The 27,319-nt window shown below is 27.7% G+C and overlaps 1 protein-coding gene across 4 annotated transcripts in view; it reads left to right on the top strand.

The window, feature by feature from the left end:
* The window catches only part of LOC136074922 (uncharacterized), a 70,645-nt gene that overhangs the window by 13,853 nt on the left and 29,473 nt on the right, over nucleotides 1–27,319 (top strand). For 3 of the 4 annotated variants that reach the window (XM_065787131.1, XM_065787132.1, XM_065787130.1), the window contains exon 4: nucleotides 8,677–8,737. In XM_065787131.1, coding sequence (XP_065643203.1) covers nucleotides 8,677–8,737 — 61 coding nt within the window. Of the gene's footprint in view, nucleotides 1–8,676; nucleotides 8,738–23,305; nucleotides 23,386–27,319 lie in introns of all 4 variants that reach the window. The other variant, XM_065787133.1, reaches the window with a different exon arrangement.

Below are 27,319 nucleotides of genomic sequence, written 5' to 3'. Positions count from 1 at the left end.
ACCTAACAAACGCAAGAAAAAGTCAATCTTATGGCCATGCTTTAAACTTATCAATTTCCAAATGTTCGTTTGTACAAGCTGTATAAAATACAATTGGCACAAAAAAATTACTAATATTATTTTTAAACTTTACCGAAGCGAAGTAATGTGTTTAAATATTTAAATAAGGGAATGCTTCCATGCTTATGAAGTAGGTTGAACGAATTGATTCTGTGTTAAATTTTATTTTTTGTTAAATAAATATAGGAGAAACTAATGAATTGATATCTTAGTGGAAAACAGAGGGATTCTTCAACAAAGACCCCATTACTGAAAAACACAACATAAGAGCTCTTATTAATAATTACACTTTGTATATTACCCAATGTGTTGAATACTGCAGTCTCTTCAAATGAGGCTCTTCAAAAAAAGGCATTAGACAAAAAGAATATGCAAAAACTATTGTTAAACATACCATAAATATGTTAAATAAAAGACGACAAAATGTAAGAAACTTCATCCTTATATTTAAAAGTGCATTTAAGTTACTAGACGACTTAGGTTCAGAAATCAAGATTCCACTAATCACAGGGCAAACAAACTAATTACTGAAGCCTAAATACTAATTTTATTTTTTTTAAACTGTTAATTGAAAATATAATTCTAGATTTACAGTTCAGATTTTCTGATAAAACCTTCAACTCTTTCAAGCAAAATGCAGCGTTACCAAGGAACTTTATAAATAAAACGAAGGCAGAGTTATCAGGATCAATAAACTAATATACTGAGTTTTATAAAAGATCTGCACAATATAAATAGAATTGATGACAACTTTCGAACAATTAAAACTTTTTCAGATTTTAATTTCGGGAGCGGAAATGGAAAGACGCAATCAAAAGGCAACAAGACCTACCATTCAAGTCTTGTTGCATTCAAGCAATAGAAATGTGTTTAATTTGTTTACATTTATTTCGCAATTAATTTGCATCCTTTCAGTTAATGCTGCTTCAGGAGATCGGAGTTTCTTGTTAATAATAAGAATTAAAACTTGACTAAGATTAATAATTGCACAAGAACGATTGAATGATGCATATCATATAGAGATTGCGACGTAAATATCAAAAAGATTATTGATGATTTGCATCTTCAAAAATTAGAAAGCCTACTTTTATATTGTAGTTTGTTAAATTTTTTGTTAAATTTTGATTTAAAGAAAAACAAATTCTTAAAATTTTGTCTTTTGACATATATGACACTGATAGCATATGATGGAACAAGTATTTCTTCATATAGCTTAAATGCCTTGTTATTTAACATTAAATTATAGTTTAAACAAAAATAAAGTTTTTCTTATCTTTTAATTCTATCGCAAACACCTTTTAGTCAGGTCTGTTGCTGTTTTTTGACTACCCCTTCCCGTTTTCCCTTTTCTAAGGGCAACATCCTGGATTCCCCACTGATTATATGATTAGTATTAAAAACTCTACAAAAAATTGCACTTGCTAATTCTCGCCATCTTTTTTGCAAAACTGTCATGCAACAATCTTAGACAATGCATTATTAAAGAGTATGGCTTGTTTTTTAAATATTCAATCTTTACCAAATAAATCTTGAACACTATAAACCATCAAATTCAAGTTTAATACCTATGATCCACAGGTTGAAGATAACGTTACCTTCAAAACCTAAAGCTGTTTGTGAAGTGTAAAACAGTTGACCAGCAGAAATTTCTCAATCAATATAAAAAATATGTTTTCAGATATGCCAATGTTGTGAACAGTACAGTCAATCATATGAACATTTACCTTCTGGTATAGTTCTTTTGAGGCTTTCTGTAATATTTCGAATGTTGTTTTTATTTAGTTGGCAGTATTTGCCGTAGTTTCTGAAGCAATTGCTAATGTAATGTAGGCAAAAGAAAATTGTATTCTCGATTAATGTGTAAACAAGAAGGTCTAAAATGCGATTGAGTGGTACAAGCTTGCACAATTCTGTTATCTTTAATTTTGATTTTAATCTTTATATGTATAGTTGTTGTGTTCCACTAACACTATCTTTTTTTTAATTGTTTTGGTGTCTTTTGCAAAGAATTGATCTTCATTTATTTCCAATTCAAGTTCATCTTCAACTTCAAACTTACTTAACTAGCAACGTACATTGTCTGATAAACTGCTGTTTCATTTCTTTTATTCTAGTTTTCTTTGTGAATAGTAAATTTTTGATGGATAGTTTTATCAATGTTTTAGAACTTTCCATCAAAAAAAGTAATGTCACCGCGCATACTTTCTAGAAAAGAGTAGTCTTTTGCATTCATAATAACACCAAAAAACTTTTTTGAAATATTTCGGCGTTCTGGATTGAAGCAGAAAATGTCAAAAAATTTTATGGGATTTGCTCATAGAAATACATCTATTTAGAAAACTACCATCTTGCTTATTATGTTAACATCTTTCAAGTAGCGTTATTATTTTAGTACACTTTGAAGATGCTTTAAATTAGTTTGATATGATACTGTGTAGATAATATGCTCTGTCCAATGAGTTTCTTAATTTATCTAAAGTACTTGACACCGTAGATCAAAAGTGTTGCCTTAAATTTGTTTAAGGGTTTTCTGATAAACACACAGCAATGCATAGTCACCTATGAAAAAAAATTATCAGCATTACTCAAAATAAAATGAGGTTTTCCCTAAGGCTCCATTCTTGCACCCCTACTGTTCCTAATATACATTAATGATCTCCCAAATATACTAGATACCATTTATTTGCCGATGAAACTAAATCTCTCTTTATCTACATCTATTACAGAACTCTATGAAAATCCAAATATTGTACTTGAAAAACTAAACAATTGGTTCAAGTCCAATAAATTATACCTTAACACAGAAAAAACCAAAGTCATCCTATTTCATTCCAGCAAATAAAAATAACCTTCTCATTAACTTTACTAAAATTAGATATTAAAGAAATTGAGAGAACCCAATGAATAAAATTTTCAGAGACACTACTTGATCATAGCATCTCAAGAAAAATGCACATAAACATGTTAAACAATAAAATCTCAAAAAACATTGGGATTCTCTACAAAGCCAGCACTTAAACGTCACAAAAAACCTTAAAGCTTCTGTACTTCTTGCCAACACAATGCTTATATATAAAAAACGCCAATATTGCATGGGCATATACCCATAAATCCATTTTGGCCTCGCTCTATCGAAATCAAAAACATGCTGCAAGAATAGTTTTTAATAAGGAAAAATTCTCACACGCTAAGCCACTTTTAAGCACTTAAAAGCATTTAATGTTTACCAAAATAACATATTCCAAAATTTAATGTTTATGCTAATATATAAACTTTGACTTGTTCCTTTTCATTTCTCAAAAAACTTCTTCCGAAATAGCAAAAATATATATACGACCAATCAAAACTTTAATGCAGGTAAAATTTTGTAAAAGTTTTTTAAATTTTTTTTACTAAAACTATTGTTCATTTTAGTTATAACCAAAATTTAAATTTCAAAAATTTTAATGTAAATTGAGTAGGTAACTTTACACGCCAAAAAACCACTGCAAAGATTTTAAAATTTTATGTTTTTTAGTATCTTTGAATTATCGTAAGGATTTTTAAAATGTGCAGCAGAGAAGATATTTTCTTTTCGATTTTTCTTTTTTTTTTTTTTTTTTTTTATAAGATTGATTATAATATTATAGGAAACTCGTAGTAGACGAGTGAGACAAAGTGGGTTAACTAAAAAAGAACAACAAGCTTTACATCAGGCGTCCGGGAATAACTATTTTAGTTTGTTCAAAGCTACAAGGCGGCCTGTTTAATTGTGGGTTAGATGTTATTAAACATATTGAAAAAGCAAGGTTTGTTAAAATGCCAAAAATAATTGAAATGTGAAATAGTTTATTTCAGAGATACAATTAGGTAATTGCCGTGGACATTTACTAACATGGAGATTAACGAACGCGGAGATCAATTTAAAATCATAACTGTTGATGAAAACACAAAACAACGTCGTCACATGTCCACAGAATAATAGGCTACTAACTTGAAGGTTCTACTTGGAAAGTTCTCACTGCAATTAACACTCACCTACGATGGCTTTCACAAAGTTATATCTTATTTTCGATTATATTTATAACTTATAATCTGTTAATGCCTAATTTTTTGTGTTATTTATAGCTAGACATCATGACTAGATAATTTATAAATAAAACTAAAATGAAAAATTACCACGGTTTCTACTTTGCTTATATTTGGAAGTAATAATAATTTCATTTAACTTGCAATTGATTGTTTTGTCAGAACAATCCCTTTAATTAAAATTGAAATAGGAGACATCTATTAATAATGAAGTATAAACATTATGTAATTCTAAATTAACATATAAATCATTTAAGTAAAAGACGCTAAACTACAAAAAGTCTAAAAATGGTTTTTTTGGACCCCTCTTTGATGATAACTATCATAAAGAAAATGTTTGTGGTGTTTTCACAGACGGGGCTCAAGTAATCTTTGGATGTAGGTTTGAATTTCAAAGACTAATAATAAATGCATTACTAAATGTAATCGTAACTCACTCTACAATTCATTAAAAGTGTAGGTACAGTAAGCTTTTTAGCATGAAGAAATGCACTTTAGTGTCTTCAGCCATTATTGATTTAATAATTACTATTCAGCTTAAATCTTTAGGACCAAAAGAGCATATTAAAATTACACACATAACATCCAGCAAAATGCATTGTCTAAGAAAAAACTCTTTTTCCAGATATTCCATCTTTACTAAATTAATCTTGAACACTAAAAACCATCAATGCATCTAATCTAACCTTTACTGTTGCCGTATAGACTTTCCTCCAAAGGTCCAAAGGTAATATTTATAAGTTACAAAAGGTAATATTTATATGTTATAAAAGATTTATTTGATCAGGAAAAACATTCCTTTAAAAGTTTGCTAATAAATTCACCATAAAATTGAAAAAAAATTTTGAAAAGAAAAAAATACGAGGTAGTGAAATATTTTATTTTTCAAAAGGTAAGACTGTTGCAAGACTTGTGGTAACGTTTATCCGCATTGCACTATTAAGATTTTTTGTTACAAAAAGTCTCTTTTCGTGACAAGAGAATTGCAATGAAAAACAAAGAATAGTCAGGAAAATGTCACACATCTCTGTCATCATCTGAATTCTCTGTGAAAAAATGAAAGCAATTATCCAGAGTACGAAGTAGGATTGTTATGCAGCATAACTGATCTGAACAGAAAGCATCTTTAAAAACAGCTATCATTTATTTGATTTGGCAGCAAAAATCATAACATACGGTTGATAATGAACTTTAAACCATTTTTATTGATAAATGCTGTTAGTATTTATGAATTTTAATATTTCATGTGAAAATAACGAAGAGTATTAGGCTAAAAGAATATATTTAACTATTTTGAAAAAAATTTATTTTGAGAAAACTGAAGACCATGTCTTATAATTTAATCAGATGCTATTTGATGATATTATAATGTTAAAAATAGGGCTTATACAGTTGTTTTTTCACTTCATTTCGAAAACGAAGGAATTTAAAGCGCTATTAAAAGTTATTTTAATAATAACTTTTTTTTTGTTTTACCAACTGATAGTCCTTTTGTCAAGTTTTGCACATTTTTTAGCATTTTTTTTTTATTTTTTTTTTTGTATTTTGCAGTAGTTTATATTTATGGAAATGATGAGATGTTTTCGCTATGCATAAATTAATTTAAACCACGCTTCAAATAGCAGAAAAATATTTTTGAAAATGGTACATGTAGCAATAAAATAGCTATATCAAAAGTTGATATAAATAAAATATTGACTGGATAAAATAGTGACCGGAAATCACAGTAATTGGTAAATTTTGTAGCAAAAAACAAATAAAATATAAACTAAAACTGCCATAATTCCTTAACCAGTAAATCAATCCAATTGAAATTTTATCGAGAATTTGGTGTAATCTTTGCATTACTTTTTATCAAGTTGTATGTTGTGGTTCTTATTTTACAGGGATTTATGGTCGCACTATAAAGTCAAAATTTCACTTAATTTGAACGTTTAAACCAAATTATGTTCCAGACAAAACAAAAAGACTTCAAAATTTGTATTGCAGAGTACCTTGATGTGTACGCTATCACCCAATATAAGTAGAGTTCTTGGGTCAGCTAGGTTGCATTATCAGGATCTGTGCTAACCATGATACGAGAGCACAGTATTAAGCTAATTTTAATCTGACATTGAAATTTATTTACTGAACTATAATTATTTGCATATGTGTTACCAGATTTACGATTCTCCTCTTGAAGTTAAAAAGTTCATGCACAGTACCATATAGCAAAATGTGTTTCCAAATCGGTACTGTTAATACAATGTTTTGCAAATTTTGTTAGCTATAACGGTGGCATCTGAAAAACGATGTTTTTCTATACTAAAACTAAATAAAAAATATTTGCGCTCAATAATGACTCAAATTAGGCTTTAATTAATTATCAAATTTGCACCAATTGACAATTTTGCTATTATTATGGCAAGTAAGATGAAATGAATTTTAAAAATGAAAATTAAAATTAAATAAACTCGCCCTCTTTAAAAATTGTATTGTTATTATTAAAATTTTGCACTTTTTTATTCAGTTCGAAATTTTAAAGAATAGAGTATTAAAGAATTTGAATTCTATTTTAGATAAAAAAATCAAATATTTTTTATAAAATTGGTCGCTAAATATTTGGAAGAGGGATCATGTTCAAAACTGCAAAATATCTTGAACCAGGGCTGCCATAAATGAGTTCTTGGCTTCATCTTTCTTGTCAAGACTTAGCATTAACTTTGTATGCAAAATTTTTTAATGATTCAGTATGCCTTAGTGCATACTTGATAAGGTGTGAAAACCATCCGGAGACCATAAGTTATAATTGTTTATTTCTAAAGGCTTACATCCAAAAAATACGACTGAGTACAGTAAAATATATTGGATAAAGCAGTATCAACACTTTCATCAATCATGTTTAGGCAATATTAATAAAAAAAGTTTATTCAATTGAATCAATGAGTGATGGCACCAAGTTTGTCATTTAAAAAACTTGATTTTTAAGCTAATCTTTTCATTAATCAAAAAAGATTAAGTTTTTACCCTTTTCATATATTATGTTATATTGGTTATACTAATAAGTTCAATTTACTAGTGATTGCAACCAAAAATTATTTTATTTTTACTTAATAAGAGAATGATTCTGTTTGAATACTTATAAATATGGACGCTGGTGTATGTAAGCATTACCTTCATATATAAGTTTATTAGTATAAAAAATCAAACTATTTCAAACCGAAAAAAAGGAACAACAGTAGTTTAATACATTATTATTGCTTATGCAGACAATATAATCCTACTCTTTTTTATGCGCTACAAAAATTAGTTATCGAAGTTGAACACTCATCAATAAAAAAATCGAATTTATTATCTCCATTAAAAGTTCAGTCATATAAGAACAAAATTAACGGTTTTTACTCGATCTCAATAATAAATTGAAACACCTTGGATTCCTAGGGGATAATTAAGACTATAAATAAAGTATAGCTAAACTTCAAACATTAAATATAAACAAACGAGTTTCAATTAATGTCTTGAGCACTTTTAAAATTTGGATTTTATTTTGTCAACTATAGAGTGTTTGTTTAAATTTTTGACTGAACCGAATCTACGAATCTAAATGAGAAATTTATAATAACAATAAATTTCTTGATAAATTAGACGCTGTCTAAAGATCAGTATTAAATTTCCTATTCAGAATTTCAAAGTAAAGCAAATATTATGTATATATATATTTATATATATGTATATATATATATATATATATATATATATATATATATATATATATATATATATATATATATATATATCTATATATATATATATATATATATAACATAGTATGATATAGTATTTAGTTTAAATGTATAAAAGTTATATTTAACATTTATATAAAGTATATTAAAGACCGTTTAATTACAGTTTGGTTATAATATTGCAATATTGTCAAAACATTGTCATAATGTTATTATTTTAACAAAAGTTGAAATATTTGGAGAAAAAAAGAAAGATTTAGACTGAAGTAAAAAAATTAAAAGAGTAATAAATCAAATGAAGAAATAAAAAACCATTTCAATTCTAAAGTTCAATAAATTCACATGTGAAAAATAATTTTTATTTGTCACAACTAATCCAACCAATTTTTCTGCAAGAAAAGAAAAGAGATTTAATAAAAAATTGCAAGAGACATTTCCGAGTAAAATAAATATTTCAGACAGCTCCAAAGGTTAAAGTTACTGGGAGTTGTAGAAGTTTATAAAAATGCTTATAAACATGAAGTAGAAAGACAATTGCAATCAGTTTTGAAACGCAAAACTATAATTGGTTTTGAAAATAAACAAGATTATGGCTTCAGAATGTAGATTAGTTTTTATCTAAGAAGGTGAATTGAGCAACCGATTTTGGTTGTTCAATTCACCTTCTTAAAAATGTTTAACAATATTTGCTTTTATTTATGTATTTGTGTCTTTTTTATATTTGTTAAACGGAAAAGAAATTTAATCTAAGTTTTTTTTACACAAAGTTTTGCTTTTTACTGGTGAATGCAAAAATAACTTTTTATAATTTTTAATACTATTTTAGAGTTTACCTACAAAATCAAGAATTATGAAAAAGGGAGATAGTATGAAACTTGATAAAAAAAGTAAAATAATTTTTTACAATATTAATTTAATAAAGTTTTTGTTTAAAGTTTTTAAATTAATGTATATTTATGCATCACATATCAGAATTAGATTATTTTTTATAGTTGATTAAAGATTTACCAAAAATTGTTATCCTTGTATATATATATATATATATAAAATATACATATATATTCATATATATATATATATATATATATATATATATATATATATATATATATATATATATATATATATATATATATATATATATATACATATATATATATATATATATATATATATATATATATACATATATATATATATATATATATACATATATATATATATATATATATATATATATATATATATATATATATATATATATATATATATATATATATATATATATATATATATATATATATATATATATATATATATATATATATTTATATATATAAATATATATATATATATATATATATATATATATATATATATGAAAAGACTTATTTAATATCTTAAGGAGTAAAAATTGAAACCATAACTTTTGGAATTTATCATAAACAAAATATATGTAGAGTTGCTTTTTGAAGATTTATTTACTTCTTTTTATTGCAATCATTGTGAAGCACATGACCATTTGATATTAATATATAATACAATGCTTAGGTGCCGAATAGTTCTGCAATATACTGTCTGCACTACCTTCAATTTTTATTCTTTTTGTTTTTTGATGATTGTTGTCGATTTTCAATTTAAAAAGTTGATTTTCGCATGTCTTTACCTTCTCTAATATAAGTTTATTCTTTTTCCTCCTAGCTTTGTGTATTACCATAATTGGATTCGTTATCAGCAGTATTACTGTTGGGACTTGAGGCAAATAAATTAGAGTTGTCAAATTATTCTTTGGTTGTTAAAAAAAAAACACGGTTTTTTTCTTTAACAATTAAAGGGTCTTTGTCTTTATTTATTTTACTTAGGGTCTTTGCTTTAAATCTCTAACTTAGTTCTGATAATAAGTCCTTCATGAATTTCTCTGCTGATTAGTTGCTTCCCTGAGTAGAATGATTGTTTTTTTATTTCTCAATTTAAATTTTTCTTCTTTATTCACTTCCCACAGTGACATGTCCGTTTGGATTTTTGTGTTTCACGATAAAAAATTAAAAATTTTTGAAAAGATTATAGCACTAGAACATTATTAAGTAACTCTTCATTAGTAGGCATGGTTTTTTCCTGATTAGTTCTGTATCTAATAAATAAATGAGTAGGACCTTTAGTCAAAGCATGACGTGCAACATATCATAATGACTGTTCCATCTAGTCGTTAAGTAAAGGGTTTTTTGAGATAATTTGCGTCAAATAAAGAACAAGCACCTTCCATCAAAGTACTGAGAGCTGTCCATTTATGAAGCCTTTTAATGAGTATGCTAGCTTTTAGTTCCTGCATTACAGATAATTTAGATCATATAACAGATCTTCTTTCTTTAGTCATTAAAGACGCATTGTTGTTTAGAGCACATGCACTACTTAATATCTGATCAACAATACTCAGTTTTAATTCAATCGATACATTTAGTGTATAAGAATACTTTTAAGTGCTTTTGCATAGTTTTCACCAGTTTGTTGCTCTTTAAATAGAAACACTTTCAATGTAAACTTTTTTAGTGCAAAGTATTATACAATTTCACGGACATGCGCAACTCATTTGCCTTTGATGTGCATTAGTTGTTCGTTACGGCAACTTGATTAAGAACTATGAGCTCTTTTTCCATAACTTGATCTATAGCTTCCTTCAGTGTATAATACAGTTGTTTGAAAAACATAAGAATCGAAGCAAAAATTTACGCAAGTTTACCCTATTATTCAAAATATTAGACACAAATCACTGTTTGATATAAATTTTCAGGAATAAACCACCATCAGGGTTAAGTAAAACCAACTTTGGTTTAACAAGTTCCACCTGACAATGTTTAAATCAAAGGGTTGTTTTTTCCCCATTTGTTTAACTACGCATTGATTGCATAAAAGTTGTCACAACCAAGTTTTTTTACAAAATGTGAAGATTTAAATTTGAAAGTAGTTCCATAAATAAGAATGTTTTGGTATTAGTTGTTTAAAAGACACATTCAACATGCTTTATCCAAGTCCTTATTTAAAGTGACTCACATCCTCACTCTTTTTGCAGCAGCTTTAATCTTTTTTTCAACTTCTGAATATGCCTTTTTTTTCTTTGGACCATACAAACAATGTTTGCCTTTGAATGACATATTGTACATTAAAAATCTTATATATATATTTTTTTTATATCTGTGTTTATTCTGAACATCTGTTTGTTTTTCTTTGTTTTTATTACTATCCTCCTTTATATAAAAAGTTTTTTTAATAGAAATGTTTCTTATTTCTCTGTGGGCTTTCATGGCTCAGCCTCGTTCAAGCACCTTAGATTACCTGCATCAAATATAGCCAAAAGATTGTTGCATTTTTTTGGATATAAAACATTTGGCTAGCGAGCGACAACTATCTTATTAAATGACAACAAAGACATTTTTTTAGGGTAAATCAAAACACCCTTATGCATATATAATCTCGAACATCTTATGGAAAAACTTTAATTAAATGTCTTTATTTGATCTCATCCTTTGTATTTTCTATATGCAATACTACTTTTACGAAAATCCTATGTATAAATATTAAATCCATCATAGACACATTAAAGTATGGCCGGGTTAAGTAGATATGGTTCGCAGAAAAAATTGCTTTACGCTGGTTTCTAGTGATGCTTCACTCTATTGTATTTAATACTTACCGACAACTTCTATAAACAAATATAGATTAGTGTCCTTTGTCTAGTTCTTTAGTATTATGTATTTTTCTGTTATAGCTCTACTTGTTAGCTTTCATATTTCTACTTTTAAAATTTTAAATAAATAAAGTTTAATCAAAAGCTTTAACCAAATCAAAGATATCAGTGAAAAAGTTTAGTGTGTTAAATTTTATTTTGCAGAAAGTATTTAATTTTCGAACGTTGAATGCTTGAATCCTAATTGAAATTTTTAAGTTTTTTCATATAATAGCCATTAATACATTAAAATGAAGATTAACCAAATTAATATATTCCAAATTGCACATATTGTTCCACAATTTATGCAATTTGCCTTGTTTACAAATTCGTTCAGTTGTGCAGTCTTTTTTCATAACCCGAAAAAGTGTGCTTCGCAATACAACGAACTGTGTTAAGCTTCTTCTTGTTCATGTTTCAGGACTATCTGCAACGCTTTGCTGAACCAGCCTAATGTTTTCAGCCATTTGTCCATTATGACGTCCGCCCGAAAGTCTGTTTATTGTAACAGGTATGTGCACAAGTAGGCACTATGTACCTACTTGTGCACATACCTGTTACAATAAACTTTTTGTTGGTTTAAGTTCTAGGTATAAAAAACATTTGAAAAATTGCAAGTGTCACTAAATTTTTATTTTTTATAACACGTGCTATGACGTAATTGGTCCTCATAGCAAAATGTAGACAAAAATCTTTTTTTTTTAACCCCCCGATTTTGACATTAATGTAACTTCTTAGATAAAATAGAATACTTCGTAGTTTTACTATTGTATCATTTTGAGTGTTTTGATATTGATATTTTATTTTTTTACAATGCTTCTTGTAAAAACGTACCAACTTAAATGTTTTGATTTTTTTCGGTCTTTAAAAACATTTCTAAGCTTTAAGAAATTAATTTTGACTTGATATTATTGCTTCAAATATTAAGTATTATTATTAAATGGAGGATGAAGAACGAAAAAGATAAAAACTTATTGTTTGCTGGGAGGATAGTTGTAAAAAATAAGTTTTTTTTTTGTTTTTCAAAATTTACATTTCAAAAAACAAAATTAGATTACACTGGTTATGATAACTTTTCGTTTATCTACGTAAATTCAAACACCTCATATTCTTAAAAAACACAAGCAATCATTAAAAGTTTTTTAGGTGTCTGTTTAAGACAAAAGTACTTTTCAACCCAGAGGATTATTACAAAAGGATAAGCTTAATACTATGAGAGGAACTAGATGGAAAAAAAGCTTCTCACTCAGAGTGCTGATTTTTAAGTTTATAGATCTTTATTTAAATTCAATGGTCTCAGAATTTAGAAAAACAGAATTTTTACATACATGCAAATATATTTAAACATATATTATGGTGATTAAATTTATAGTTGCTGGGATTAACTAATGTGCTAGCTATGCCTCCCAGCTCTTATAAGACGCAATGTTCTTTGGGTAAAATTATTTTTGTAAGCTGTATTTGCAGTGGCTATCTTGAACCCAAAGTTGATGTTTTGTATTAGTGTTGTTTTAGATCCATTTTTTATCTTTATGTACATCAGATGATTTGTGTTTCTAAGAATTTGTTTTAAGATTTTTTTACATATATTCTCAACGTATGTATCGGTGCTTTCAACGTGATATTATGTTCTGGCGATTCCTGGACTAATACCTATAAATTTTAGCTTTTTTAGATGTATTTGCTGTGTTTCATGTTTTATTTGATACTGCGAACAATAACTGGGCACTATGGATCAATTGACTAAGTCCAATGTTTCTGTATATTGTTACAAGTATTTCGCTATGAAAGTCGAGCTTTTTTACACTTTTAATTAGGTACTGAGCTAAGGAGAATTTTGGTTTTATGCGCTGTTATTGTTGGTAGGTATTTATTTCTATATTTATATCCAATCCTAGGTTTTTATATGATGTTAAATTTTCGAGTGATTTGAAGTTAATGGAAACAATTGGTGGTGGGCAAGTGTCAAGTTTATCACTTCGTATGCTCATGATTTTTTATTTTGGTATGTTTAATAACACTTTATTTTTGATGCACCAGGTGTTAACATTGTTGCAAATTTCCTGTAGTAGGGTTGAGTGGTATAGGGCTCCAACAATATATGTAAGGATGTCATCAACAAGTTTGTTCAGTTGAGTATTGAAGTCAAATGTATCGTTTATATCAAGTTTAAAGAGCATTAAACGATCGGGTCAAAGTGCACTGCCAGGGATGATTTCAGCTTCCATAGATCACCATTTTGTTGGTATTCCCTTAGTATAAGTTTCTTATATCTGGTTTTTAGGTACGATGCAATCCACGAAATAAACAATTTAGGGTAGTATATTGATAATTTGGTAAGAAGAACCTTGTGATCAACTACGTCAAAGACTTTAGCAAAGTCAAAATTTGTTGCAATATAATTGTTCTTTTTGTTATTAGTAAGATGTTAGTCTTCTATGACTCGCATCCATTTTGCTTGCTGTTTTCTAAGATGGTGTGTGTAAATTCGATAATAAATTTGGAGACAACTCTTCTTAAATGTCTTTGAAGTAGTGGGTTGCGAGAGAGATCGGACGGAAGTCTGACTAGTCACTTGGGTTTGGTAATTTAGCGATAGTTGTCATGTTTGTAGTTTTCATTGATAAGACATAAATGAGTGAGATAAATACTGTTTAAACAGCAGACTTAGCATATAAAAGGTTTCAATACGAATTAAAAATTAAGGGACGCATTTGAGTAGTTTTGAGGAGATCTGGTCGGATCCAGGTGATCTTTCTTTTAAGTGCTTTAAATGAATTGAATTGATGCTTATAGTAAAAACTAAGGGTGCATTTTTGTGGTTTTATTTAATTATAAAGCGAGAAATTTCCGACTGCTTTAAACCATTCTAGAAATGTAAAAATCTTCGTTTAATTGCTTTGCTAGATCTGTATCAACTGATTAAAATTTCAAGTTGATTTTACACAGAATCAATGGATTGTAATCTTCAAAAAGTAGAATTTACAGAGACTAGGAAAAAAGTGTTAAAAGTTTCCATGTTGTTTAAAGATGAAGAATTTTTTCTTAAAATAAAAAGTACGTCATATTTTGATGATGTTTTTGCAAATTATGTCAAGTGAAGTTAAAATGTTGGGTAACAGCGCAGAGATCTGTTAAATTGACACAAAGCAAGAAGAAATTCATCATCGCAGATATAGAAATCTTTAGTTTCCCGATATAAACTTTAAAGAAGATGGTTTTGGTATGGATACCAATACAAATTATATCAAAACACCAATACAGCTCAATTGGGAATAATGACTAGACTGAAGGTTTACAAGCGTTACTTACAGAAACTTCTACAAGATTATCTTCCAGGAATAATTTTTTCAAGACCTCCGTACCGTACAGAATTGTACGATACGAAAGTCTTGAGAAATTATTCCTGAAAAGGTCTTGAAAAAGTCCCATCACTTCTGCTTTAGCAAATACCAAACAAAGCCGGTAAAAGCAGCACAAATAATCCCAAAAGCAGCCCTGCTGCAGTGAAAATAAGTATTTGACGGAATTTTTACTGATTTTGATACTCCAACATCCTTATTTTTTTTGGTAAGGTGAGTAATACTTGGGCCAATGCAAAATGTAACTCAAGTCAAGTTAACAAAAATCTTATAATCAATAATGTTTCTTAAATTATTTTAAAGGCAGCATAAAGCATGAAGCAAATCTTACATTGCTCAAAACACCTTTTTCAGTTGACATTGGATTACATAAGGAATCCTGCAATTAGACGCTGGTGGGTAGCTTTGCATATCTTGCACTTTCCATTCCTATTGATAGTGTTTGAACGATTGAAAATGGTTTAGGAAACACTGTTTTTTAAAACATGTCAACAATTCAATGTGCATTTATACCTCCAAATATTCAAATAGGCATGCCATTGCCATTTGCTATTGATAATATTGACTTTAAGAACGTCTCTGCTAACAGGAAGTCTGCATTTCATAAAATAACATGTACTGCATTTCAAATTAATTTGAATGCTAAAGGAGAAATGATCAAGATACAGCGCATATAGTATCTTAAACTTGAACATGCACCTGTCTATTTAATCAATAATTGTGCTATACTACATTGCTGGACAATGAAATAGAAATTTCTCGAATTTCTGTCTATTTTAGCAAATGTATACCAATAGCCCACTAAGATATATTAAATATGTTAAAAATGACAAAACCTATACAAATTTTAAAAATAAAAAGTGTATAGGTTTTGAAATTCCAACAAATATCGATGCAAGACGCAATTTTGTTTGTTTACGTGACGTTTTGCTTACTTTGTGACGGTTTGAATATTATATATAATTTCATGAATTTTGTAAATATAGGTATTGTACGAAACGTGTTTCATGAGTGAACGGTATTTTAATGGTATGCAATCTTTATTTGTTTAAATATATGATACAGTTTTGTTGTTTCTTAAGATTATTGTAATTAGATTAGCTTTATTGTAATAATTGTAAGTTAATTGATACAATGGGAAAAGGTTCTGACCTCAGCCCTTGTAAAAAACGTGAAATTAAAGCTTATCTCCAGTGTTCTTCAATCAAAAGTAAGGATATTGCAACAAAACATGGAATTTCACCAGCTTCTGTCATTAAAATTAAAGAAAGACTTAAATTTGATAATGGTATTCTGAGTTCGAATTGGAAAAACTGTAAACAAATAAGGAAGATGACGGCTCGTAATGATCGTCAACTCATATCTTTATGTAAGATGAGTCGCAAATTATCCTCTGTCGAGCTGACAAGGCAAAGGCAACTCTATGATGTCACCGACAGTAGTAGAACAACAAGGAAGAGGCTTGTGGAACAAGGATACTTGGACTACAGACCAACTGTAAAGCCTTTTCTGAACAATGCCATTAAGAAGAAACGCATTGAATGGGCTTTGAAGCATCGTGATTGAACAGCTGAAAATTGGTCTTGGGTAAGTATTAAGTTTTTACATTTCCTGATTTACTTTATTACTCTTATTGTACTTTTTACTAATTTATCTACATGTACATGTATTAAGTATGAATATTTATTGGTTAAGGTTAAGCAAAAACTGAATAGCAAAATGGTTAAACTTTTTGTTTTGTTTGTTAAGGTCTGCTTTTCGGACGAGTCGTCGATCAAAACCATGCTGGAAAGAGTTCTCTCTGTTCGTAGAGGTTGCACTAAACGTGATTTACCAGCCTTTACAATTTCAAAAGTGAAACATGCTGACAAAGTAATGGTGTGGAGTTGCATATCCGTGTTCGGTACAGGATGGCTTCATATTGTTGAAGGTACTATGAGACAAGATCAATTCAGAAACATCATCCAAAATCAACTTTATCCACAAATAAGGGGATGGTTTGGACAAAAGAGAGGAATATTTATACAGGATGGCGCTCCATACCATACTGCAAAAGCAGTGATGGCGTTTTTTCATGCTCTTGGCATAGTTGTTTTGGACTGGCCGGGGAACAGTTCCGACCTTAACCCAATATAAGGATTGTGGAACGAACTAAGGCGTGAAGTTTTAAAAATGCCCTCCACTAACAAACGTGATTTGATAGAACGTTTGATACGTGTGTGGCACCATGAAAAACGTCTCAAACGATTTGCTGCCGAATTTATTTAGGGTATGCATAGACGCGTTGCTCAGGTCATCAAGAACAAAGGGGGATCATCTCAATATTAAAGACTGTTTGATGATAAACACTTATCATATACTATCTAATTATCATATATGTACATGTAGTTACATACCCTACATATTTTTGTGCAAGTATTACTGTTATTTTGCAATGAATTTTCTATTCAAAACGTAATTTTGTTCAAAAATTAAAAATTTCTAATTCATTGTTCAGCACTGTAAACCCACCCAATAAAAACTTTCAAGATTTTGAGTCTCCACGTTTGTCGGTCAATCTTTCTTCCTTTTGCATCATTGATCAAATTTGGGTACTTTTTAATTTAATTAAAAATAATTATTGCTTCTTTACCCAGATATTTGCAATGTAATAAAATTGCATTTGCAAAAGCTTCCACCAATAATTTAAAAGGAGTTTTCAAAAGGAAGCGCTGAGAAAACGCTACTGTACTTTCCATTAAATACTATTGTAGAAAAATGCAAAAAAATTAATGAGACATTGTTCAACAAGGCTTATTTCAAAAAAGTCAACAAGTCAAGCATTTCTTTCTATAATAACAGGAGGGGTGATTAATATCACACTAAATTCAACGTGCTTTAACTGTTTTTACTTTATGTCTCATGCTTTAAATTCCATATCAAAAACTTTTTTCGAAAAAATAATATTAGATTACAATTTCGCAAACAACACTACCAACTTGTGGAATCTACAAACAAAAAAACTTCGTCTAATGTAAACAAATTTATTAATGTATTTGGCACATTTGGAATCATTTTTAACAAAAATCAGGTGGCTCTTAATTTTGTGTTTAAAGCCATTTTACCGAAAAAAGTAGCAGACGATTTAGTTTACCGTGGAATGATCAGAGCGGAGCTCTACCGCTTTTTTGTTACTAAAAGATTCATAGGAGACGTATCCATTTGGTCGCCGATGAAGATACGTAGTCTGAAAACATTCAAAAATCGAGCCAAAGTTGCGAAAACAAAAAAAGGTGATAAATTATTTCAACTAAAAAATTAGCGCAACTTATTATCTTATTTTTTAAATAGTGCAATAAGACGTCTATAGCTTAATTTGGAAAAAAGCATCGGTAGCTATGACTTTTCGGTTGTACCAAAATTGTTGTTTACTCAAGATGTGATGACACATTGCTCACCTAAGTGATCATCCACTACTCACCTATGATAAAGAAATAATTCTGCATGAAGTACAAGACTTTTTCGAAACATAAGAGATTGCGATAATAGAAGAAGAAATGCCTGGAAATACATTAATTAACATTATTGATGGTATGGCCTTGGTCAATAAAGTTCATGTGTTAATAATGTGCGCTACCTTCCAAATTTAAAATTAAAACTTGGAAGGTAACACATGTTATTTATCGTCTACGGTAGTATTTTCATTTAATCACATTATATGGATTTATTTCTGTGATAACTGTATGTAGAATCGATAAGTTAAAAGATATCGTCTTATAATATTTAAAACAAAAAGTAAAATTGTAATTTGTACATTCATTGTGCGTATGTATATATTACGCATCAGTAATACTCATATTTGCTTTATTATTGAAGACTTTGTTGTAGTATTTATTAGCAGCTTAGAAAAGAAAATCTCAAAACTGCATTTGATAAAATTGGTTTTTAACAGATAAATTGAAAAGTCAATATATTCTAAAACTAGAAAAAATGCACCTCTGGCAACGAAGTCAAATACAAAGTATTTGATGTTTATAATTTGTAATACGTCGCTTAAGCAGTTATTAGGGCACAGTGAAATCACTAGATCTTACCGAATATCTAACTAAATATACAAAAAATAATATAGGTAGTACAGCTAGCTTGATTGTAACATATTCAAATACAGCAGAGACCAATGTGGAACATCTGCCTGCAGAAATGATGAATCATAATCACGAAAAGACTGAAACTGTTACTTCTACATGACATAGATGTTGTAAAAAATATTTAAAAAAGGTTTTGTGCATTCACAAGGTGCTAGCGTTTTTCAACTTTTGGTTTATTTTTATCATGTTCTGCCACGTATCACAATTTTTCCAACAATTTTTCCAATAATTTTTATCTCAGGATAAGATATACCTTGACTCTTTGTTCAAATGAATGATTAGTTAGAAAATATTTCAATACGGTGTAAAGCGAATAAACTTTTTTTTAATTAAAAAAAAAAACAAAGTTTTCGTTATTGCACCCTTTAAGTGAAACAAAGAGATTTCTTTTCCAAAATTAAACATTGAAAGCATAGAAATTAGTTGCGAAAGAGTAACAAAACTTCTTGGTGTTCTCATCAACAAAAATTTTATCTTGCATAAACATATTGCCTATAAAATTGCAAATATCGTACGAATTAGTACTTAGTAGGCAAATTAGAAACACTAATAAAGATGAGAAACATGCTTTAAGAATAATAAATTTAAAAAATTAAAATGAGCGAAACCACTTTTGAAGGTATGAATATTTATGTAATATATAAGCTAAACATATTTAAAATTTTATGTCTGTTATGAAAAAAACCTAACTTTAAATATATTTTGCGCACAACAGGAACCTTAATTGAACCTTTATGCAAAACTAAGTAGGAATAGAGTTGCGACTAAAAAAAACCAACGCAGTTTTTTTTTTTTTTTTAATTTTTTTTTTGTTTTTTTGAAAAAAAAAAAAACTTTTTATGTTGTTTTCTTTGTTTTTAGTTTTTTTTTAACTTTTAGATGTTAATGAACCTTGAAATAGTCCATCTCAACATGCTTTTTTGTTTAATATAATGTGTGTTACCGTATATATTAGCTATAACCATTTACACATCAATTTAAAAAAAAACACAACGAAGTATAAGAAAAATTGTGTTTTGTAAAGTTACTCTTTTATAATACTACAGTATTAAGTTTTAATCATAGTAAAGTCATATCCATTAGTTATTTCAAAAAAATAGGGGGAAGAAGTCTAAAAATTTTTATATAGTTGACGCCAACAATATTACTTCGTAAAATAAATTAAATTTTAAAAAAAAAGGATGTTTTCTTTCATTTTATTTTCTTAATGAGGTTAGGGAGGGGAAGGGAAAGAAGAGTAATAAAAATGTTAACATAATTTAATAGGAAAGGGAAGAAGAAGGCTCTGAAATTTTGACGAACTGTTGACAAGGGGGAGGAATTTTGTTAGTCTGTAACAGGTCTTTTTGACCAGGTACTATTATTATTCGTTCACATGCTCTAGCACTGTCCAAAACTGCTAGTTAAATTTTATCGTTTCCATCAACAAGTACGGAAGTTAAAAATCATTTAGTAGTCAATCTTTTATCGACTATTAAAATTAAAATAGATTTTGATTTTGAATACAGGTTACCTACATCAGCTGGCAACAGAAGGCTTGGCAAGCTCAAGAAAACTTTTTAAGGTCGAAGTTTAGCATTATGGCGCCCACTGTATACTTCATACGTTCACCTGCATATAGAATTTGCAGTACAAGCCACCATTTCCAGAAAAAGAATTAGGCAAGCTCGAAAAAGTTTTAAAGCAAGCTGCAAAACATACTTTCATCTTCAAACACTTGCCTTACTATCAAGAGACTATCAAGAACTAACTTAAAAAAGGTACACAATATCACCAGCAAAAAAGTTAATTTCTCAGTCCCTCACCTTCAATAAAACACTAAGTCTTAAATGTATAGTCTCCAACCTCGTGGACAGACAAAACAACTGAAAGCATAGTTTGTATGAAACTGTGCAGAAAGAAATAATTCCCTCACTAACCGTGTTGTTACTACCTAAAATGCGGTGGACTCAAAGAACCTGAACAATTTTAAATATGAAATTACTTTGCTTTTGGAGTCTTAACTTTATCTGAAATCTTAAAAATTATATTTTCATTATAGAGATGCCTAATGTGCCGCTCTTTGTGAATAACTTGTAAATTTTGTTGATCATAAATAAACCAAACAAACAAACAATATTGACGACTAGATTGTTGAAAACACTTTAATCAAGAACGAAATCTTATCCAATGAAAAAAATTTATAAAAGGAAAACTTTGCTAGGTTATTTCAAACAGAAGTTTTTGAAATTTTGTTTTTAAAAAACATTTTTTGGAATTCACAGCCCAGAACTCTTCTAAGTGAATGATCTTCCGCATCAAGATGGCGTAGGGGCCCCACCGTAAATCCGGCACTTGACTATCGAATGACAAAGTAATAAAATTAGTTTTTATTTCTTATAATTTAGATCTCGAAAATCAAATATGTTATGAAGCTAAATTTATGACTTCAAGTCATAGAGAAGAATTTATTCTGGGCAGTGTTACTGAACGGAGTTACTTAACCAACGTCACTAAACATATTGTATGTTTAGTAAGGTTGGTTCAGTATCTTGTTGTTTAAAAAATAAATTAAATTTTTTTAGACAACTATGTAAAATTTGTTGACATTATAATAACTTTTGAAATAACATTTAATAAGTTTTTTAATTTGAAAAAACTTATTAAATGTTATTTAAAATTTAAAAAAAAAAAACCATAAAAAATAACCATAAAAAAAAAAAAAAAAAAAAGGAGTATATAAATCTTATTAATGATTTCTTTTAATTTACTTTATGCATTTTTATTTTAATATCAACTTTGAGAGTTTTTTTGTTCTTAATACTGTTCATTTTATATTACACTTTTTTATTATCGTCAAAAACTTAATAGTGTAAAAACATTATTGCCACACAGCGATTCTTGATGATAAACTTTTGTTTTCTAACTAAACACTGTTACTTTATGAAAAGTTGTAATATTTAATTTTTATTCCTTTAAATATCTTTTTTCGCCTATATCTTTGTAATTTTTTTATTTTTGAATGCATATAAGTTTTTTAAACAGCGAACTTGAATTGCAAATGAACAAAAATAAGTGTAAAAAAAAAAAACTATAAAATCGATCGGAAGCTTTACCTAATCCATATACAATAAATAACATCAAACGTTTTTTTGCTAGAGTCTACGATTACAAAAAACAAACTCAAGATGATTATAGTCTTTTACAGCTTCGTTGATTTGTTTTTGTTTTTTCTAAATACCAGTATGACGTTGCAGAACTTCCATCAATAACGAATGTCCTTAAGTACCACATATAATTCCGTAGTCACTTTGAATGTTTAGTGCTCTAACATCCCCATACAGTATCTACCATGGTTTGTAGAGCATGCTTGGAATTTTTTTTTTTTTTTTTTCTGTTATTTAGGTGCCCCAAGAAGACCTGACGGTCTTGTCACAGTGCATTTAACCAAGAAGTTCACGCCTCCTTCCTTACAGTGACGCAAAAATATGTCCTTAACTCGTTTCGAGCCTGGATCTTCAGATTATAAAGCATGTGTTCTAACCACTGCGCCACGGCCACACGATTTAAGCAACAGATCTTTTGACCCATAATGACCTTTATTCTTCTAGCACCAAAAATACTTATCAGTTGGAGCGTTTGTCGTTGTAAGGGTGGAATGCAAGAAGCGAACTTGAGTCAAGTTCGACTTGAACTTTACATTGTAACCAACAGCAGCAGAGTATTTTTTGAGGGGAAAACCCATACTCTGCCGCTATTGGTTACAATGTAAAGCTCAAGTCGAACTTGACTCAAGTTCGCTTCTTGCATTCCACCCTAAAAAAACTGCATTAATAAAAGGTGTTAATATATAAAAAATAACCTTGTCTGCACTGATATGTGCAAGTTTTACAGATGTTTAAATAATAATGTAGACTACCAAAAGGTTTAGAAGACGAAATTTAATTATATAGTCTACTATTAAATATTAGCTTGTAAGCACGTTACTTTTAACAAATATTTCAAAATTTTTGTAGAATTTTAAATCTAAGATGAAATATTTGTAGAATTTTAAATCTAAGATGAAATCTTGTAATATGTAAAGCTTTTCATTTAAAATATGTCATTAACTATATTTGTGTAACAAGTTTAATTGACATATTATAATCAATAAAATATTTTCCGGGGTCCTTTTTCTTTTATTTAAACATTATAAATTGTAAACATTATAACATAATTTACATATAATAATGTTTGTATAATTATACAATTTCAACTTTAATATAGGTACCATCTCAATTATTTTCACTTTACTTTATTTACGAAAAATGTTCTATCTAGTGGTAACTTCTAAAATTGATCCCCGGGTAAGTATATAACGCTTTATATCTAATGCTATATCTATATATATATATATATATATATCTAATATATATCTAATATATATATATATATTTATAGTTATATCTAATATATATATAACGCTTTATATCGAATGAAGTAAAAATTGTCAGCACATCTTTTTTATATAACTTTTAAAATTTATTTGATTTTCTTTCTACTGGTAAAAAATAATCGAAAAGTAACAAATAATTTTTTTTTTTTTTTTATATGAAGGTCTATTACGTCGAACAACATGACACTTGACAAAACTTAAAAATTAAGTGACACCGGTCACATTTTAAAATCTTTTTCATTCAAGGATCTCATATTTAAAAAAGTTCGCTTGTAACATGTATGTGTACAAAATGGGTTGTTCTATAATAAAAAGTAGAATAAGTTTTAAAACAAACTTTATTTAAAAAAAAAAAGTTATACTGAAATATAACTAACGAAGGAAGTTTCCGTAAAGTTTGCAGAAATTTTACGGAAATTATTATCACAATTCATAAATACAAGTATAATTTTAAGAATCATTTTATATAAAAAATATAATTACAGGTAATTCATCAGAAAGACAAAAGACAAAATAAAAATTTTGATTTTTTTTTTTTTTAATTTTATAAAAGATTGATTGTATAAGTTGACCTTTTTGAAAAACCTATGAGTTTCTTTTTTTAATATATAGCCTAATTTTGCCCTACTTCCAAGCAGGCACACAAAGTTGTAAATGCACATTGGAAACTTTTTTGAATACGCATCTTTATGGTATATATGTTAGATATTTTATCGTGTCAAACACGCATTAGTAACTCCCTTCAGAAAATCTTTAAAAGACGCATAAATGACTGTAATTAGCTATTTTTCATACGATGGTTTCTTGGTATTAAATGTGCATTTATAACTTTCCAGAATACGTGTTTTATTACGAATATATGTTAGCCATTTTACCTAGTAGAATTCTTATTAAAAATACGTTTCAGACGCATATAAAAATGGTCACACACACGCGTCCGAAACGTGTTTCTAATACTTGTATACATAAATGCGCACACGCATTGGCTCTTACAAAGACAACAACAAATTTATACATCAAGATTTTATTAAATCAACTTGTGCAGTGTTCAATATATATATTTGCACATATGTAATATTGTTTCTATAACATAATAATAATGTATTTTAAATTAATTTTATTTAAGAAAATTTCTTTATAACCTCAGAATATACTCAATTGGGTTAGTTTTGACTAACCTAATTGAAATTTTTAGAGTTTATAAGGATGTGGTACTTTCTGCATTTCTTGCTGCTCTTTCTGTATTCTTTGTTTGTATACTTCTTTCTGTATTTTTTGTCTTTTGCTTTTTTTGCTGTCATTAATAAGAAATACACCGAAGAACTTTTGTGTAACATTAAATGACAGGGTAGGTAAAAACAAAGATTAATAACAACATAAAAAATCAAATTTTTGTTTGTTTAATACAATTTTTATCAATAGTAGCTCTAATATTATGCATTTCCATAACAACCTTCACATAACTACAATAAATACATAAATTTAAACTACAACTTAAATGTAAATCTGAATTAGTGAGCTTATTTTGAATTATAAAATAATTATAATTTTATACTTTAATTTTTTTATATCTATACACTAGTTATATAAAAACGTTTTTTTTAATCGAGTAAATACAATATATTTGAATTAGAGTGAAAGATCTTGCTTATTTATAGAAACTACAAAACAATAATAAATTAGTGAAACCTTTATCTCCAAATTAATAGGAATAAATAAATTTATAAAATTGAAAACAAAAGGTAATGATTTATAATTAAAAAAGTTTATTTTAAGTTAGAAAATTGATGTTAAGAAATTGTGAGTATATTGCTTGTAACTCTAAGCAGGCACTTTTGTTCTTCCTCATTAAGTAGTGTTTCCATTAAGTAGTGTTTCCATTAAGTAGTGTTTCCATTAAGTAGTGTTTCAATTACTTCACAATATTTTTTATTTTTACATAAAAAGTATTTGTTTCATTAAAAATTCAAGAGTTTGTTAATTTTGTCATTAAGCTAAATGTGAATTATATTTCACATTTTTTATTATGTTTTCTTAAATACAGATTTCAAATTTAGGAGAAAATGTAGTATTTAAAGAACAACGATAGTACTTAAATCATCAGCAATATGAAACTTTAAGTTACAAATTTTTCATGAGTTATAGATAAAAGTAGCTCTAAAATGGATAAAAAGGCTCTTCTTATACCATAGATTTCGAGTTTGGATAAAATCTAGTCAATGCTTGGACATCCTTTGAAATATTACATTTTTTAAAATTTCCGGAATGCATTAGAAATAGCAGTTTATTGTTTATTGCATCTCTTGTTGAATTGTGCCTGATATACATTAGTTTGCATTCATAATCAGTATCAATGAAGTCGAAATCTCAGGATAAATTAACCATATTTGATACCCTATTTTATCTATCATCTAATATATATCCACTTTACAAAGAAATAATTTAATTGTTCTACTTGTTTTCTGGTAACGAGAGATCTTCAGGTAACAGTTAATTTAATAAACTTGACAACGAATCAGCAGAAACTGTACTAGAGTTACATCTATTATTGCATATATATGATAATAGATATATTTCCAGTACTGTTTGCATTGATATGTTGATATATGTAATAGTGCATTAGCAAAACAATATAAACCGTTTTGCTAAAACATTTCATAAATCGACATATGAGTGCAAACTGTAATAGACTCTATTATAGAGGTATTTCTACAACAATAACAAAAACAGCAACAACAATAGTATATTTACCGGAAGTAAAAATATATTTTTTCTATCTATACTTCTAGTTTTAACAGATATATCTCCGATACAGTTTGCACTGATGTGTAAATGGTTACATCATTCAATAATGCAATTAATAGATGATATATAAAAGTACTATCACATAATTACCATATGCTTTTAATAATACATGATAATTGTGAGCTTTATCTGAACGATATCTTTTCTTATAACTTAATAGTATGAGATATAATATTAAAAACAAATTATATAATATAAAGTCATGTTAAATTGATCTGATTTTATATTATATAATTTGTTATTATTATGTCATATATTATTAAGTTTTAAGAAGAGATATTGTCCAGATAGAGTTTACAATTATCATTTGTTATTGATAATAGCATATGGTAATTGTGATAGTGCTTTAATGCATTAATAATTAATGTATTAATAATTAATATTAATACATTAATTATTAATGCATTAAAGCACTATCACAACAACCATATGCTATTATTAATAACAAATGATAACTATGAGCTATATCTGGACAATATCTCTTCTTATAACTTAATAATATATGGTACAATATTAATAACAATTAAATTATTAATGTATTAATCATTAATGCATTAATTTTTAATGCATTAATTTTTAATGCATTAATTTTTAATGCATTAATTTTTAATGCATTAATTTTTAATGCATTAATTTTTAATGCATTAATTTATAATGCATTTATTTTTAATGCATTAATTATTGATGCATTAGTTATTATTGCGTTAATTAATAATGCATTAAATTATTTATTAATTTAACGCATAAATAATTAATGCAATATTAATTAATAGTTAAATGAAATTTAGTGCATTTATAATTGATAAAAATATTATTGATATATTTGAAATGCTTTAGCAAAACGATATTTTTTTTTGAAGAGATATCGTTCTAAAAATACTTTACATTTTTCACAAAAGCTATGTGAAGACTCAATCCTTATAGAGCTTTTCGTGTATACCTGAAAGTTGACAAATATAATAAATATTAAAAGTTAAATATATCAAATTAAGACTTTTTGTTTAATTTAATTTTAATCTAGCGATTTTAGGGTACGCATG

The sequence above is a fragment of the Hydra vulgaris genome, chromosome 01 (genome assembly GCF_038396675.1).
Source record: "Hydra vulgaris chromosome 01, alternate assembly HydraT2T_AEP".
Lineage (NCBI taxonomy): Eukaryota > Metazoa > Cnidaria > Hydrozoa > Anthoathecata > Hydridae > Hydra > Hydra vulgaris.
This window is presented reverse-complemented; position numbering and strand designations above follow the sequence as displayed.